This window comes from Ascidia mentula, chromosome 4 (assembly GCF_947561715.1).
Source record: "Ascidia mentula chromosome 4, kaAscMent1.1, whole genome shotgun sequence".
NCBI lineage: Eukaryota > Metazoa > Chordata > Ascidiacea > Phlebobranchia > Ascidiidae > Ascidia > Ascidia mentula.
In genome coordinates, this window is record NC_138569.1 from 5,290,588 (window position 1) to 5,310,019 (window position 19,432).

The window sequence follows — 19,432 nt, forward strand, 5'->3', positions numbered from 1 at the left end:
TTGGGAGTGAGCTGGGGGTTTTTTTAACGAAGTTTAAATCGGCGCTTGTTATTATCAGATACTCCGGACCTCCGTTCTGTTTCAACGACCACCAGGACGAATACAGAACTGATGTCGTTTTGAGGTGTAGGGTTTTGCGCGGAAGAACAGAGTAATACGGCGTTTGTAAAATGCATAACTTTTCATCAGTATAATAGTTGTAATGCTTTGCAATGCTTGGATCTTTTTTCCACCCATGCTCAATAACCCACACATGACGCGTGAAAACGTTACATTTAATTGTTCACAATGAACTTTCGAAAGGCCCAGTACGTTTTAATGCGACGGAGACGGCGTATGCGGTTCTGTGCCAACATGTAACACAGGTAGAACATCTCGTGTACAAAACTCATTCCCAAACAGTTTACGGACTCCTTCAAAAGCTGTTCGTGATAAACACGTTATAGAGTTTGCATGAACTGACCGGAAAACTCAGTCTAACGTTTTAAGTTCGTGTGTCACCTGATTATAGTGGTAGAAATACTAAACATATTGGTAAAGGGTTACAGGCAAGTTATCGCTTGCGCACCAGTATATCTTGGCTACTTACAATATACCTCCGTTCTTATACCGCTGAGTTTTGTAGCTTAATTGGTAGAACGTCTGGCCTGCTTAGCCCATGGGCGTGAGTTCGCCGGGTGATTATCTTTTCAGGCATCCTTCCAACTTATCGTAGAAATGCGTATTTATCGTATTTCTCCCCACATATTCACAATGTTTTTTACTGCCAGCATCTTCATGTCGTGTCTGAATCTCATAGAGACGACTGCATGCGGATCGGATCTATGCACCGGGCATTATGGAACAACCTTCAGCAAGTTTAAATCTTCATGAGATACCAGCACCCGTTCACCACCCAAACCTCGCTTAAATTGCGTCGAATTCCCACGATGTGAGTAACTTAGTGGAAACAAAATTTGTGAGTGGATTGGAATATTTCAATATATCTAAAGGTGTTTAAACTTAGGCTAGATCTCTTTTAGGCGGTTACCACGTTTGAGCATTTCACGGCGTTAATATTTACACACGCCAGGAAGCACCTTAACGGCAGTCATTTTGTTAACCACGAGCAAAGACACTACAGCACATTGCATTTGACAATGGTTTATGCCAGATAAAAACCTAAACCGGTAACACAGGAAACGTGCATCACCCCCATTGTTGCTCTTGGAAGTGAGCTGCGGTGTTTGTCAACGAAGCGTAGATCAGCGCTTGTTATAACTCAGATGCTTGGGACCTTCGTTCAGTTGCAACGACCACCAGGACGAATACAGAACTGGTGTTGTTTTAGTATAGGTGTGTGGGGTTTGGCGGAAGGATACAGGATAACAGCAATTGCGAAAAATAAATTTACTATTATAATAGCACCGTTTTTGTATGGACGCATTTGTAATAATTATTGTCATATTAAAGATTTACTGTGTGCAAATTACGCAGAGAAGAAACAGATTTATTTTTTTATTGCAGTTAATGTTACAGAATATTATGAAGGAAAAGTTTCTTCTCGTTTTCCTAACGATTTTCGGTCGCGGGATTTGTCAAGGTATAAGTTCAAGATTTGGTTTGCATAAATATGTATATTGAAATATGCTCATCAATATTTATTTTTCGCAGGCTGTACAGACTTATGGGGAGGGCCTACCTGTCTAATTTACAAAAACCTAAATTTGTGCAACAGCGTGCTATCGAACTGCTTCCTTACTTGCCAACCGGCATTATGCGCCTGTAAGTGTTATATTCGGCGTTTTTAAATCCTTTTTTAAAATAATTGAAGTTTGGCATTACCCATTCCGCACTGTTACTAGCGCAGATCGCAAAAAAACATTCTTGAGAAACAAAACAATGTATTTTGTTAATTGGTGCAAGTTGTGTAAAGTATTTTTAAAATACCGAAAAATAATTTGCCTTTGCTGGAAAACTATCTTAAATATTCAGCTAACGCAAACGTACCTGTTCGCAGTTTGTCCTTCCCTGCCCCTGATCGACGCAAATGGTTTCAATCAACCAGTTGGAGTCACACATAATGTGGGTGTCCTGGTAAGATATCACTGCAATACTGGCTACACTGCAGTTGGTGTCGCCGACAACACTTGCCAATCTAACCAAACCTGGACTTCGAATGTCGCCCCATACTGCGAGCAATGTAAGAGTTTTTCTTTCGGTTTGTCAAGAAGGCTATGTGGTTACATCAAGGCTAGTACATTTGCAGTTCATAATCAGATACAACTGTAGTGCACAATTGTGGTACAGATACATTCGCCCCGCCTTTACTTATCGTTCTTCGTTTCTTCCTTTTCGGCTGAATGCTGCTGCATATGTCCATATAATAAAATTGTTGCTATATATATAATCAAAAAGACGTACCCAGTTGGACACTATACTCGGATATTATGTGGTTTTCTACTTTGATGTAAGAGTGAACTAAACCCTGCTTATTACTCTTTAGTGTGCCCAACAATTCCAACTTCAAGCGAATTAACTATTGTTTCCACTCCACCCTTGACCAATGGATCGACTATTCGATATGAGTGCAGCGATCCCAGCGCGAATATCGTCGGCCAATCTGAGAGTACATGTTCAGGGCCATTGGGAAACCTTGCCTGGTCGTTGACTAGCGGGAATTTACCATCATGCGACTCAAGTAAGCCTGGTTTTCCAGTAAGTGGATTCTTAACAAACTGTATTCCAACATTTTCTTTATTATTTCGGCAAGGTCCTTACCCATTGAATAAGCCTTATTTTCATGCGCAAATATTGTGACCTTTTTCCGCACCATGATGATGGACTATGATTACCGGTTCAATGTATTGCAGGCGGTTCTTGTGATGCGCCGCCCATGATACCTTCGGATGGCGTGAACCCGACCAATCGGAGGTATGCGAATGGAGAGAGTGTGAATTACGGGTGCAACAATTACCATCAACTCACAGGACCCGAAACCAACTTATGTACTAATGGGGCGTGGTCTAATGCGGCACCGTTATGTTTTCCAGGTAAGTAATAGCAAACAAAAAAGCACTGCTGCAGATGCAAGACAGCGAGAATAAAAGCTTTGAATATTAATATGATGTAACTAGTAATTTTAACTAAGGTATTTTTTTAGCTAAAGTAAAACGTTAAAATCACGTTTGTTTGTTGTAGATTGCATAGACATTGTCGCGACCGAAACATGTCAAATTTACCTCCAACGAACCACTTGTAATTATGCTGTTGAGGATTGCCGAATGACTTGTGGATTCTGTGGAAGTAAGTTATCGGCTATACAATACTGTTGTTTTGTGCGTATACACGCAAATTAATTTCCTCTACGTTGCAGATTTAAGAAACGACCCATAATTAGTTTAAACTAGACGTGGGTAAAGATATGGCTAAAATTATAGTCATATGACGTATTGTGCCTTCTATCAATATAATAAACGTTGATTTAAATTTTAATAATTTAAAACTCAGAGTCCCCACTCACTTACTTTTGTTCAACTGACCTCTTGCTTGTATTGTTAGGTTGCTCCGCAGCGCCAACCAACGAATACGTTGTGGTAAATGGTTCCAGTCCATTCCGCGGCGGCGACACTGTGAGTTACTCATGTTCTGTCGGTATACTGTTGGGCGCGGACAGCAACACGTGTCTGGGAGACAACAGGTGGTTTTCTGACGCACCACAATGTGATATTAGTAAGTTTTAAAATTTTCTTTTTGCACTGGTCCGGACACAATGGTTTAGACGTCGATAGTTTGCTGTTTACTGTCGCTTTGGACCAGTAGCCAGTTGTAACACAAGTGAGTTTATGAGACGCGTTCTCCTCTTTGCTGCTGTTATGGAAACCACTTATGCTGGGCAAATGGAAGTTTTGCCTTTCACCAGACAAGAACGTCACCAGTCACAAAGTTGTACTGATGCGTCAAAGCAGTTGATCATTCTGCACCTCACACATAAATACGCCATACATTCAGGATGCAAAATCCGCCTCAAGTATTATCAAACGGCAAAACATTTTAAGAACTCCCTTGAATGTTCGTTACAAATACGTTGTGCACAGATTGCACGAACCTGCCAGAAATCACAGCAAACGGAGCAAACGATCCTAGTGGAACAACCCATGCAAATGGAACCACTGTCAACTACACATGTGACGCCAACTATCACCGGGATGGAGATGATTCTAACACCTGTACGATCAACGTTTGGTCAATCGGCACCGCCCCAAATTGCACCAGAAGTAAGGATTTCATTTATTAATAAAGACAAAAGAAAGATGAGTCAAAATAAGCTGCATGTTATTACAACATGTTAGGTTGTTAAATAAAGGGTAAAAAAATAGCTGATGTTTTATCAAGCGTTTATCAAACGTTTTTCTACAGTTTGTAATTCATTGCCCTCCTTGGATCCATACTTGAATCCACCATCGCTGAATACCCCACAATTAACTGGAGAAACAATTACATTAAGTTGTACACAAGGAATTCTTGAAGGATCTGATATGATTCAATGCGACGGAAACGGCGAATGGAGCACTTTTCCAACATGTAACACAGGTAGAATATATCCCTTGAAAACCTCATAGCCAAACAGTTTGCCGACTCTCTTGAAAGATGATCGTAATAAATACGTTCTATAGATTGCATGGACCTGCCACAAATCACAGCAAACGGAGGAAACGATCCTAGTGGAACAACCCATGCAAATGGAACCACTGTCAACTATACATGTGACGCCAACTATCACCGGAACGGAGATGATTCTAACACCTGTACGTTCAACGATTGGTCAACCGGCACCGCCCCAAATTGCACCAGAAGTAAGACTTTCATTTATTGGAAAAGTAAAGGTTCAAAATACAAAGTAAGACGACCAAACATCAGCTGCATGGTATTACAACTTTTAAATATATTTAACAAAGAGAAAACAAAATACCTTATGATTTTTTAAGCGTTTATCACAAATTTTTTCTACAGTTTGTAATTCTTTGCCCTCCTTGGACCCAAACTTAAATTCACCATCGCTGAATACCCCACAACTAGCTGGAGAAATAGTTACAGTAAGTTGTATACAAGGAATTCTTGAAGGATCTTATATGTTTCAATGCGACGGAAACGGCGAATGGGACACTTTTCCAACATGTTACATAGGTAGAATATCTCGTGTGTAAATCTTAATATCCATAACTTAACGTTTTTTTGTCCTTGAGTTGTTAATTGTTTTATGTTGAGTATTTTTTTTGATATGTTGACCTTCCAAACAATATTTTTTAATTCTTATTTTTGTTTATGTTTGTATGGAATGTAGTACCGTGTGGTTATATTTTGTGGTTATATCTTGTGGTTGTTTCTTGCAAGCATTTCCCACATCTTACTCAAATTTTGTTGTTTGAATTCTAACAGCCAATGTAAATTGAATTAATTTGTTAAAAGAAAGAACAAAAGTTTTGTTGTAAAGATTGTGAAAATTTGCCGACTGTGCCAAGCAATGGGGGAAACATGCCCAGTGGAACCACACACACACATGGCACCACAGTTAACTATATGTGTGATGCCAAGTATCATCTGAATGCTCCTTTGTACAACACTTGCATGTATAACGACTGGTCGAGCGACGATCCCGGAACTTGTTCACGAAGTTAGTATGCAAGTTATATTAAATTCAGAGTAAAACTGTACAATTTCCCCACTCCATGCACAGAAAAGAAACTTAAAATATCTTACGTTTTGCATTAGTCTGTGATCCCCTGCCGCGCTTGGCTCCATTTGTTAATGCAACGGGACCAGACGTGATCACCGCGGACACCACTGTTACTTTTCATTGTGATAACGGGGTGCTGGTGGGACCGTCTTCGACCTCCTGTGATGAAAATGGCGCTTGGGACGTGGCGAGTTTTCCTTACTGCAACGCAGGTGAACTTGACCCTACAAGAAGTATAGGACTACATTTAGCATGACTTGTATTGTTTGTTTTTTATTGCCCTTTAAACGATTCAGATTCTTGGATTTGCAAATGACGACATGGAAAAAACTGTAATCTTTTCGTTTGCTTCACCCTGATAAAGTTGAGTTTCATTTTCCAGTTAACCTGGACGGAGAATACTTGACCTGGGATTCCGCGCGCTCCTATTGCTTAGAACTTGGAAAAGACCTTTGCACCTACGACGAATTCTGTACAAACGATACATTGACCGCAATTCAGCCGGTAGAAGGAGATGAGTGGGCTCCAATGAGGTGAATTTTTGGAAACTTTGTAGATCAAATCGTGCAGAGGCCCTTTTTCACGCTGCACATCAACAAGTAAACTTCATTGGTCACGTTTGAAATCTTGAGTGACTTTTCTGTAAAGCCATGGTAAACTATTTTGGACCTGGTCCGTTAATATTGCGGTAGACCCAGTGTATTTTTCGTTTGTCAATTTACGTCGTTCTTTGCAAGGGACACCTACAACGATTGGGTTGGAATCACCACCGCTAAGGAGTGTTTCAAGCACATAGATAAGTTCGGAATACCAACGTGGGGAACTATAACTGGAACTTGCCAATTCACATCCGCAGGCGATCCTTGTCAGCCAAAGGGCTATATAGTGTGTTGTGACAGTTCAGACCCTGGTATCATACAATATTTATCACTTCACATTGGAACCAGCATGGGTGACATGGGATGAGAGCCGAAACTTCTGTCAGGCACAACCAGGGCGAGATATGTGCACTATGAACGAGATATGTCCCAACGGAGTTCCACTGGTTACTGGAGTGTTGCAAGGGGACAACTGGGCCCCAATACTGTAAGCTTTGCTTCTTTCTCTAAAAAAAGGGACAAATATAAGGCAAACTTAATATGAACTATACATCTAAGGTTGTCGGTACTACAGTATATATATGTTAAATTTTGAAATTGTTTTTTTACATTCGTGCCTGCTGGTACTTCTTATACACAAGTAGCAACTAAAACGCCACCACAATGGTGCTGCTACTAAATTGCAATGGGACAGTTCGTATAATGCAAGCTTTCTTTATATCAGAGATGTGGCACCTGATGATGACTGGATTCAAATCGGAAACGACGACAATCACAGGGGTGAGCGAGTGTGTTCGACTCACAACGATAATTACGGAGCAGCCGCCTGGTCGGATTTATCTGGGTGTCCAGGTTTTGAAACCGCCGGCGTATGTCGATTGAAGAGAAATGTGTATTGTTGTTCGCCCAAGTAGAGCGTGCGCCCACTTTTCGATAAAAAAGTGCTTGCAATAACGCAGACCCACAGCATGCATATACAACAAGTTGTCGTATTTTAGAAAAAAATCATTTATTTCGCCATGATCGCGTTCACATGTTGTAAATTCAACATTTGACGAGGTTTCCGGTTGATATGTGTATTTGTATTTGTGCAAACTACAAAAAGTTTATGCTTTATTGTTCCCTATCCAAATTTCCTTCGTTAACTCATCTATTTGTAGAGAAATTGCCGATAATCAGTTTCAAAGATCGATTATAATTTTGTGACGTAATAAACGGATGAAGAGTTGCCTAAAAGTGACAAATGAATTTTATTAGAAGTAGCGAGAGCCTAGTTTGGGTTTAGCTATTTTTATAGCGTAGCCTCCTGGGCCAGACCTGTTGCTACAACATTTTGTGAAACAACGTTAGAACACTAGGCACAAATAGCCCCACAGCCTTATTGTCGGTGAAAGTAGCTCTCCTGTAGTTGGGCATTTATCAGTAGCAAACAATGGTGAGATACTCATTTCAGAGAACAATGACCATCAGGTGCGTTTGTCGTCATTGCCAAGTTTTTGGCGGCCAGTAACTTTACCTCGACATTACATATTTAATATGATTGTATGCGGTAGGGTTTCACTGGCTTATATGATTTTGTTGTTTCGTTTTCCATCTTGCCGCTATAACATGGTAACTGTGCAATTATGTTTCGTAAAAGTTTCTATATTCGCAAATCAAAAAACTCCGACCCAAGCGTATATTTATTAAATTGCAAACAGTTCCGCTGTTTTATATGTCTGACGCAAATAATTAAGACACAGAAGATCCAACCCATCCGAATGGTCTAGGCTAGAGGCCGGCAACCTTTGGCATGCAAAACGCCGGTAGCAATATTTTTGAAATAAACTAACCCATATACCCAGTGCTGCAAACCAAATTTCTCACCCTTTAGCATTAGAAGCGGGATAAACGTCACTACATGTTGTCAGTGAACTTTGAGCCATAGCAGAGGGTGCCTCAGGAGCCATAACAGAGGGTGAAATAGCCAAATGAGGCTCCGAAACCACATAGGTTGCCGAAACCTTGGCTGAACGCACGTCCATGGAAGTTGTATATGCGTTGTTGCTGACAGGACTTAGGATGCTTTTTAAACCGATCTGGTGAATAATGGCGCTTGTCTGATGAATGTTTAGGTTGTTCGATAACTTTGACTGTTTTATGCTGGCGCTGTTGGACCAGTTTTGCACATCTTGCTTGCTATGAACAGTAAATGGAACATACTGTGATTTTAATCAGCACCAGGGATCTAACCGAGGCATTTAAATGCATAGTGAGTCTTGCGTGAAGCGTTCAGTCTATTGAGCATTCATGCTGAAAGAAAAAAAGGCAGTGGTACAGGTTACAATAACAAACAGCTTGACTAATACACTACTGGCAACCCTATGTATTGTAATCGTTCTAGGTACACAGGAAATTGGTTTGGATTTATAGAACAAAGACATGAAGGGAACAGATTGTCGAGCTGCCGGAAATTCACTCATAGCCATGAGGAGGGCCTTTTGTCGTTGGTTGGGAATCGCAAAAAGGTTACGCCGGCTTTAAACTGGCTGTTGTGACGTGATCATCGATTATCATGCACACAGAGCCGCTGGCCCATTTTTGCAATAAAACTTTATTTCTTTACGGTTTTTCCTTTCCAAGTAACGTTTGGAATAAATTTGTAGGAAAATAACTTTAGCACTAAACATTAGAGCAAAGAAGTATTCAATTCATTGTCACACATTATTCACACACAAATTGATCGATCTATATGCTAAATTTGTTGTTTAAAGAAAACGCAATACCACAGGGGGGTGTTGATACACTCGTAAGCCGCATTCCAAAGCCAAACTCTGTTATGTATCAGCGGGCCGTACTATTTACTCACTATAACATTCACTTTGCTGTTTATGTTGTTTTTGAATGAAAGCTCTGCGGGGCATTTTATTGAAATCCTTTTCTTATTTTGTCATAACATAGGCCGAGTTACAGCAATTTGTTAAGAGGCGTGTCGGCCTCTGCATTTCGGCGACCACTTGGTTCTTTGTTAAAATTCGAGCCTTGGCACACATTTCCTGTACGAGATCGAATTTCAGCTCCGGGCATCATACATCAACAGTCAACTGTTTCAAAGGCTAATCAAAAATCTCCGAAACGTCACAGAGTTTTTCCGTTTCATTGAGCGAGGTTTATTGATGCATAACATTATCAAAAATCAAACCAAGAGGATTCAGTTCGATAATCAAAAACGAATCAAACGGAAACAAAGGTTTCGAAATGCGTCAAGTTTTTTGCATCAAAACATTAGCTAGGTTTAATAAAGTATGCTGCGTTATCTGATTATAGTCGTAGAAATCCTTTACGCATTTGTGAAGGTTGCCCGGCAAGTTATCGCTTGCGCACCTGTGTATCTTGGATACTTCAATATACCTCGTTCAACCGCTGAGTTTTGTGGCTGAAGTGGAAGGGCGTTGGCCATTCTTAGCCCCAAGGACGTCAGATTTCAAATAGATTATTTTTCAGACACTCTTCACGTTCAAAATTGTATTCTATCATGCAAATACTGTTATAGCGTTTGTGCAAATTTGTACAATATTATTTACTTTGCTCGTTTGTCCTCGGTTCGCGCCGTATGTATTCGCAACTTTGTTTTTTCTTCAACAAATGGTGAGATTTGTGCACCCTCTGTTATCAGCGCACTAGACAAACCACATCGCAATCTGCTTGTCAAAGAATTTATCAACACTGGCTGTGGAGCAGGAAATTTGCTGTCTAATGTTGATAATGTATTGTGTTTTGGCATTAACGTCTTGCCTTATAAAAATGTGAAGGGCTTTGGATCGAGCCACTGGAAATGGGGACTTAGTTTTCGATCATTTAATTATTGAAAGCAGTGAAACAAACAGGTGTAATTAAAGTGTAACTAGGCACTGAAATGAGTGCTGCATGTGATGAAGTGGCCATATAGACAGTCGCCATTTTAACAGCAACGTTACTCGGGCTATATCGCGAACTTCGGCGAACCAGACTTTTAAAGCCCTCGGTTTAGCTTCTCTGTAACAATGTTACAACTTTGCACTTTGAACCAAATTCTATTTTTGTAAAGAACAAAGAGGATTGTTTTCGGAAATCTGTCAATTTACGAAGAGTGTGTCGTTGTTTTTATTTTTAAAGGGCAGATTTGCCTTAGGGTTAAACAGGCCGTGTCCGTTATTCCCACGATAACAAACAACAAGTACGCATTTGAAACTACTAATACCTGCATTAACTCCTCTGATATTGGACTAGCGGCAGGAACAAGGAATCGGTTCCAACAACCTTTAGTTTCATAAAATAATGGTAAGAGAATCGTACATGATAATTTCCACTTGTTCGTTTCTACCTCAGTTTATAGATATTGCACAATCTAGTACATCTAAATCAAAAATTAAAGGTTTGTGATAAACAACATGATTTTGTGTGTAACTCTCGTAGAGACGATTGCATGTGGATCGGATCTATGCACCGGGCATTATGGAACAACCTTCAGCAACTTCAAATGTCCATGAGAAACCAGCACCCATCCACCACCCCATCCTCGCTTAAATTGCGCCGAATTCCCACGATGTGAGTAACTTAGTGGAAACAAAATTTGTAAATGGATCGGAATATTTCAATATACCCTATTTTGAAATCTAGGCTGCGTGAAGCGTTCCAGTCTATTGAGCAGTGTTGCTGAAAGAAAAAAGGCAGTGGTACAGATTACAATAACAATCAGCTTGACTAATACACTACTGGCAACCCGATGTATTGTAATCGTTCTAGGTACACAGGAAACTTCTATGAATTAATGGAACAAAGACATAAAGGAAACAGATTGTCGAGTTGCCGGAAATTCACTCATAGTCATGAGGAGGGTCTTTTGTGGTTGGTTGGGAATCGCAAAAAGGTTACGCCGGCTTTAAACTAACTGTCGTAACGTAATCATTAAATATCTTGCACATAGAGCCGCTATCCCATTTTTACAATAAAATTTGATTTCATTACGGTTTTTCCTTTGCAAGTAACGTTTGAAATAAATTTGTATAGGAAAATAACTTTAGCACTGAACATTAGAGCAAAGAAGTATTCAATTCATTGTCACACATTATCCACAAACAAATTGATCGATCTTTAGGCTACTTTTATTAAAGCAGCATTGCTAAATTTGTTGTTTAAGGAAAACGCAATACAACCAGGGGATGTTGAATCATTCCTTACGAAGAGTGTGTCGTTGACGTTATTTTGAAAGGGAAGATTTGCCTTAGGCTTAAACAGGCCGTCTCCGTTATTCCCCCGAATACACACAACAAGTACGCATTTGAAACTGCAAATACCTGCATATACTCCTCTGATTTTGGACCAGCGGTAGGAACTACTTCAAGGATTTGGGCCCAACAACCGTTAGTTTCATAACAGAATAGTATAGAATCGTGCTTGATAATTTCCAGTTGTTATTTCCTACCTTAGTTAATAGATATTGCACAAGACAAACTCTTTTGCAGTTCGAGTACATCTAAAATTAAAGGTTTGTGTTGAACAACATGATTTTGTGTCTGAAGCTCACAGAGACGACTGCATGTGGATCGAATCTATTTACCGGGCATTATGGAATAACCTTCAGCAACTTCAAATGTTCATGAGAAACCAGCACCCATCCACCACCCGACCCTCGCCTTAATTGCGCCAAATTCCCACGATGTGAGTAACTCAGTGGTACAAAAATTTTGTGAATCGATTGGGATATTTCAATATACCCAAAGATGTTAAAATTAAGGGTGCAACTCTTTAACGCGGTTACCACGTTTGAGCACTTCACGGCGTTAATACTCACACACGCCAGGTAGCACCTCACAGTCGCCATTTTGTTACCCAGGCGCAAAGGCAGTACAGTATATTGCATATTGTTCAACAAAACAATTAGCTGTGGTTAACAACAATCAATACCAAAACCGGTAACACAGGAAACGTGCATCACCCCCATTGTTGCTCCTGGGAGGGAGCGAGCTGCGGTGTTTTTCAACGTAGTTTAGATCGGCGCTTGTTATTATCTCAGATGCCCCGGACCTCCGTTTCGCAAATGACGCGTTTAAAACTACATATTGCTGCATATAATTCTCTGAGTTTGTTTATTGGCCCAGCAGTAGGACATGTAAAATACTTAAACAAAGCAATCAGCCCTAAAGCAGCCTTTGTTTTCATAACTTATTGGCAAACGAATCGCGAACGTTAGATGCACCACTTCCAGTTGTTTCTAATTTAGTTATTACATGCTATAATGTTTCATGCAATCGCTGGATTGACAGGATCGCCCCAATGCGCAGGCCTCAATTGGCGATCACAGCTATCGTATTGTGGCTGATCTGGCTAGACTGCAATTCCTGGGCTGCGTGATCTGTAAACTTAGTTTACCGGTATTTCAGAAGTTAAAATCTTTTAAAGTTTTAACACAACTAAATTACAAGGTTTGTGGCAAAAAACATTTTCACTCAAGCTATTCACTAACGCTTATCACCGCCAACATGATTTTGTGTCTGAATCTGGCAGAGACGAAAATTTTGTGAATGGATTTGGATATTTCAATAACTAAGGCTGGATCTCTTTTACGCGGTTACTACGTTTGAGCATTTCACGGCGATAATATTTACACACGCCAGGTAGCACCTCACAGCGGCCATTTTGTTAACCACGCGCAGGCAGTACAATATATTGCATGTTGTTCAACAAAACAATTGACTATGGTTTATACCAGATCAATACCAAAACCGGTAACACAGGAAACGTGCATCACCCCCCATTTGTGTTCTAGGGAGCGAGGTGTTTTTCATCGAAGCTTAGATGGGTGCTTGTTATTATCTCAGATACTCCGGACCTCCGTTCAGTTGAAACGACCACCAGGACGAATACAGAACTGATGTCGTTTTAAGGTGTAGGGTTTTGCGCACAAGAAAACCAATAATACGGCGTTTGTGAAATGTAAAACTTTTCACCAGTATAATAGTTGCAATGCTTTTTCCTTTTTGATCCAACTTTTTCCAGCATCGCTCAATAACCCACACCTGAAGCGAGAAAACGTCACATCCAATTGTTCGCAAGGAATTCCTGATGTGCGCAGTATGTTTTTTTTGCGACGAAGACGGCGTATGGGGGTATGTGCCAACATGTAACACAGGTAGAATATCTCGTGTGCAAAACTCATTGCCAAACAGTTTACGGACTCCTTCAAAACCTGTTCGTGATAAACACGTTCTACAGTTTGCATTAACTTACCGGAAAACTCAGTCTAAAGTTGTAAGTTCGTGCGTCGCATGAGCATAGTGGTAAAGGGTTCCCGGCAAGATATCGCTTGCACACCATTGTATCTTGGCTGCTTGCAATATACCTCCGTTCAACCGCTGAGTTTTGTAGCTCAATTGGTAGAGCGTCTGGCCTGCTTAGCCCATGGGCGTGAGTTCGCCGGGTGATTATCTTTTCAGGCATCCTTCCAACTTATCGTAGAAATGCGTATTTATCGTATTTCTCCCCAGATATTCACCAATGTTTTTTTACTGCCAGCATCATCATGTCGTGTCTGAATCTCATAGAGACGACTGCATGTGGATCGGATCTATGCACCGGGCACCAAGGAACAACCTTAGCAAGTTTAAATGTTCATGAGATACCAGCACCCGTTCACCACCCAACCCTCGCTTCAATTGCGCCGAATTCCCACGATGTGAGTAACTCAGTGGAAACAAAATTTGTAAATGGATTGGGATATTTCAATATACCCAAAGATGTAAAACTAAGACTGCATCTCTTTACGCGGTTACTATGCTGGAGCATTTCAAGGGTAAATACTCACACACGCCAGGTAGCGCCTTGCGGCGGCCATTTTGTTATCCAGGCGCAAAGGCAGTACAATATATTGCATATTGTTCAACAAAACAATTAGCTGTGGTTAACACATCAATACCAAAACCGGTAACACAGGAAACGTGCATCACCCCCATTGTTGCTCTTGGGAGTGAGCTGTAGAGTTTTTTAACGAAGCTTAAATCGGCGCTTGTTATTATCTCAGATACTCCGGACCTCCGTTCAGTTTCAACGACCACCAGGACGAATACAGAACTGATGTTATTTTAAGGTGTAGGGTTTTGCGCGGAAGAACAGAGTAATACGGCGTTTGTGAAATGCATAACTTTCCATTAGTATGATAGTTGTAATGCTTTGCAATGCTTGGATCTTTTTTCCATCCATGCTCAATAACCCACACCTTACGCGTGAAAACGTCACATTTAATTGTTCACAAGGAATTCTTGAAGGGCCGAGTACGTTTTAATGCGACGGATACGGCGTATGTGGTTCTGTGCTAACATGTAACACAGGTAGAATATCCCGTGTACAAAACTCATTGCCAAATAGTTTACGGACTCCTTCAAAAGCTGTTCGTGATAAACACGTTATAGAGTTTGCATGAACTGATCGGAAAACTCAGTCTAACGTTTTAAGTTCGTGCGTCACCTGATTATAGTGGCAGAAATACAAAACATATTGGTAAAGGGTTACCGGCAAGTTATCGCTTGCGCACCAGTGTATCTTGGCTACTTACAATATACCTCCGTTCGACCGCTAAGTTTTGTAGCTCAATTAGTAGTGCGTCTGGCCTGCTTAGCCCATGGGCGTGAGTTCGCCGGGTGATTATCTTTTCAGGCATCCTTCCAACTTATCGTAGAAATGCGTATTTATCGTATTTCTCCCCAGATATTCACCAATGTTTATTACTGCCAGCATCATCATGTCGTGTCTGAATCTCATAGAGACGACTGCATGCGGATCGGATCTATGCACCGGGCATTATGGAACAACCTTCAGCAAGTTTAAATCTTCATGAGATACCAGCACCCATCCACCAACCCACCCTCGCTTAAATTGCGCCGAATTCCCACGATGTGAGTAACTCAGTGGAAACAAAATTTGTAAATGGATTGGAATATTTCAAACTAACCAAAGATGTTAAAACTAAGACTACAACTCTTTTACGCGGTTACTATGCTGGAGCATTTCACGGCGTTAATACTCACACACGCCAGGTAGTGCCTTGCGGCGGCCATTTTGTTAACCACGCGCAGGCAGTACAGTACATTGCATATTGTTCAACAAAACATTTAGCTATGGTTAACACATCAATACCAAAACCGGTAACACAGGAAACGTGCATCACCCCCATTGTTGCTCTTGGGAGTGAGCTGTAGAGTTTTTCAACGAAGCTTAAATCGGCGCTTGTTATTATCTCAGATACTCCGGACCTCCGTTCAGTTTCAACGACCACCAAGACGAATACAGAACTGATGTCGTTTTAAGGTGTAGGGTTTTGCGCGGAAGAACAGAGTAATACGGCGTTTGTAAAATGCATAACTTTTCATCAGTATAATAGTTGTAATGCTTTGCAATGCTTGGATCTTTTTTCCATCCATGCTCAATAACCCACACCTTACGCGTGAAAACGTCACATTTAATTGTTGACAAGGAATTCTTGAAGGGCGGAGTACGTTTCAATGCGACGGATACGGCGTATGTGGTTCTGTGCCACCATGTAACACAGGTAGAATATCTCGTGTACAAAACTCATTACCAAACAGTTTACGGACTCCTTCAAAAGCTGTTCGTGATAAACACGTTATAGAGTTTGCATGAACTTACCGGAAAACTCAGTCTAACGTTTTCAGTTCGTGCGTCACCTGATTATAGTGGTAGAAATACAAAACGTATTGGTAAAGGGTTACCGGCAAGTTATCGCTTGCGCACCAGTGTATCTTGGCTACTTACAATATACCTCCGTTCGACCGCTGAGTTTTGTAGCTCAATTGGTAGAGCGTCTGGACTGCTTATCCCATGGACGTGAGTTCGCCGGGTGATTATCTTTTCAGGCATCCTTCCAACTTATCGCAGAAATGCGTATTTATCGTATTTCTCCCCAGATATTCACCAATGTTTATTACTGCCAGCATCGTCATGTCGTGTCTGAATCTCATAGAGACGACTGCATGTGGATCGGATCTATGCACCGGGCATTATGGAACAACCCTTAGCAAGTTTAAATCTTCATGAGATACCAGTACCCATCCACCACCCCATCCTCGTTTCAATTGCGCCGAATTCCCACGATGTGAGTAACTCAGTGGAAACAAAATTTGTAAATGGATTGGGATATTTCAATATACCCAAAGATGTAAAACTAAGACTGCATCTCTTTTATGCGGTTACTATGCTGGAGCATTTCAAGGGTAAATACTCACACACGCCAGGTAGCGCCTTGCGGCGGCCATTTTGTTATCCAGGCGCAAAGTCAGTACAATATATTGCATATTGTTCAATAAAACAATTAGCTATGGTTAACACATCAAAACCGGTAACACAGGAAACGTGCATCACCCCCATTGTTGCTGTTGGGAGTGAGCTGTAGAGTTTTTCAACGAAGTTTAAATCGGCGCTTGTTATTATCTCAGATACTCCGGACCTCCTTTCAGTTTCAACGAACACCAAGACGAATACAGAACTGATGTCGTTTTAAGGTGTAGGGTTTTGCGCGGAAGAACAGAGTAATACGGCGTTTGTAAAATGCATAACTTTCCATCAGTATAATAGTTGTAATGGTTTGCAATGCTTGGATCTTTTTTCCATCCATGCTCAATAACCCACACCTTACGCGTGAAAACGTCACATTTAATTGTTCGCAAGGAATTCCTGAAGGGCCGAGTACGTGTTAATGCGACGGAGACGGCGTATGGGGGTTCTGTGCCAACATGTAACACAGGTAGAATATCCCGTGTACAAAACTCATTGCCAAATAGTTTACGGACTCCTTCAAAAGCTGTTCGTGATAAACACGTTATAGAGTTTGCATGAACTGATCGGAAAACTCAGTCTAACGTTTTAAGTTCGTGTGTCACCTGATTTTAGTGGTAGAAATACTAAACATATTGGTAAAGGGTTACCGGCAAGTTATCGCTTGCGCACCAGTGTATCTTGGCTACTTACAATATACCTCCGTTCGACCGCTAAGTTTTGTAGCTCAATTAGTAGTGCGTCTGGCCTGCTTAGCCCATGGGCGTGAGTTCGCCGGGTGATTATCTTTTCAGGCATCCTTCCAACTTATCGTAGAAATGCGTATTTATCGTATTTCTCCCCAGATATTCACCAATGTTTATTACTGCCAGCATCATCATGTCGTGTCTGAATCTCATAGAGACGACTGCATGCGGATCGGATCTATGCACCGGGCATTATGGAACAACCTTCAGCAAGTTTAAATCTTCATGAGATACCAGCACCCATCCACCAACCCACCCTCGCTTAAATTGCGCCGAATTCCCACGATGTGAGTAACTCAGTGGAAACAAAATTTGTAAATGGATTGGAATATTTCAAACTAACCAAAGATGTTAAAACTAAGACTACAACTCTTTTACGCGGTTACTATGCTGGAGCATTTCACGGCGTTAATACTTACACACGCCAGGTAGTGCCTTGCGGCGGCCATTTTGTTAACCACGCGCAGGCAGTACAGTACATTGCATATTGTTCAACAAAACATTTAGCTATGGTTAACACATCAATACCAAAACCGGTAACACAGGAAACGTGCATCACCCCCATTGTTGCTCTTGGGAGTGAGCTGTAGAGTTTTTCAACGAAGCTTAAATCGGCGCTTGTTATTATCTCAGATACTCCGGACCTCCGTTCAGTTTCAACGACCACCAAGACGAATACAGAACTGATGTCGTTTTAAGGTGTAGGGTTTTGCGCGGAAGAACAGAGTAATACGGCGTTTGTGAAATGCATAACTTTCCATCAGTATAATAGTTGTAATGCTTTGCAATGCTTGGATCTTTTTTCCATCCATGCTCAATAACCCACACCTTACGCGTGAAAACGTCACATTTAATTGTTCGCAAGGAATTCTTGAAGGGCCGAGTACGTTTTGATGCGACGGAGACGGCGTATGGGGTTCTGTGCCAACATGTAACACAGGTAGAATATCCCGTGTACAAAACTCATTGCCAAACAGTTTACGGACTCCTTCAAAAGCTGTTCGTGATAAACACGTCATAGAGTTTGCATGAACTGACCGGAAAACTCAGTCCAACGTTTTAAGTTCGTGTGTAACCTGATTATAGTGGTAGAAATACTAAACATATTGGTAAAGGGTTACCGGCAAGTTATCGCTTGCGCACCAGTGTATCTTGGCTACTTACAATATACCTCCGTTCGACCGCTGAGTTTTGTAGCTCAATTGGTAGAGCGTCTGGCCTGCTTAGCCCATGGGCGTGAGTTCGCCGGGTGATTATCTTTTCAGGCATCCTTCCAACTTATCGTAGAAATGCGTATTTATCGTATTTCTCCCCCAGATATTCACCAATGTTTTTTACTGCCAGCATCATCATGTCGTGTCTGAATCTCATAGAGACGACTGCATGTGGATCGGATCTATGCACCGGGCATTATGGAACAACCTTCAGCAAGTTTAAATGTTCATGAGATACCAGCACCCGTTCACCACCCAAACCTCGCTTCAATTGCGCCGAATTCCCACGATGTGAGTAACTCAGTGGAAACAAAATTTGTGAGTGGATTGGAATATTTCAATATATCTAAAGGTAGGCTAGATCTCTTTTAGGCGGTTACCACGTTTGAGCATTTCACGGCGTTAATATTTACACACGCCAGGAAGCACCTTAACGGCAGTCATTTTGTTAACCACGAGCAAAGACACTACAGTACATTGCATATTGCTCAACAAAACAATTGACAATGGTTTATACCAGATAAAAACCTAAACCGGTAACACAGGAAACGTGCATCACCCCCATTGTTGCTCTTAGAAGTGAGCTGCGGTGTTTTTCAACGAAGCGTAGATCAGCGCTTGTTATAACTCAGATGCTTGGGACCTCCGTTCAGTTGCAACGACCACCAGGACGAATACAGAACTGGTGTTGTTTTAGTATAGGTGTGTGGGGTTTGGCGGAAGGATAATGGATAACAGCAATTGTGAAAATTAAATTTACTATTATAATAGCACCGTTTTTGTATGGACGCATTTGTAATAATTATTGTCATATTAAAGATTTACTGTATGCAAATTACGCAAAGAAGAAAC

At 41.1% G+C, this 19,432-nt stretch overlaps 1 protein-coding gene across 1 annotated transcript; it reads left to right on the forward strand.

Annotated features, from left to right (window-relative positions):
- Positions 1-1,524: 1,524 nt before the first annotated feature.
- LOC145897858 (sushi, von Willebrand factor type A, EGF and pentraxin domain-containing protein 1-like) lies at positions 1,525-6,682 on the forward strand. The gene is made up of 15 exons (XM_082986311.1): positions 1,525-1,582; positions 1,654-1,764; positions 2,000-2,182; positions 2,486-2,680; positions 2,853-3,032; positions 3,181-3,285; positions 3,541-3,711; positions 4,077-4,256; positions 4,399-4,572; positions 4,656-4,835; positions 4,993-5,166; positions 5,474-5,653; positions 5,752-5,928; positions 6,099-6,249; positions 6,454-6,682. Exons 1-15 carry the CDS (start codon positions 1,525-1,527, stop codon positions 6,680-6,682), a joined length of 2,448 nt encoding a protein of 815 aa, XP_082842437.1.
- Positions 6,683-19,432: the final 12,750 nt, after the last annotated feature.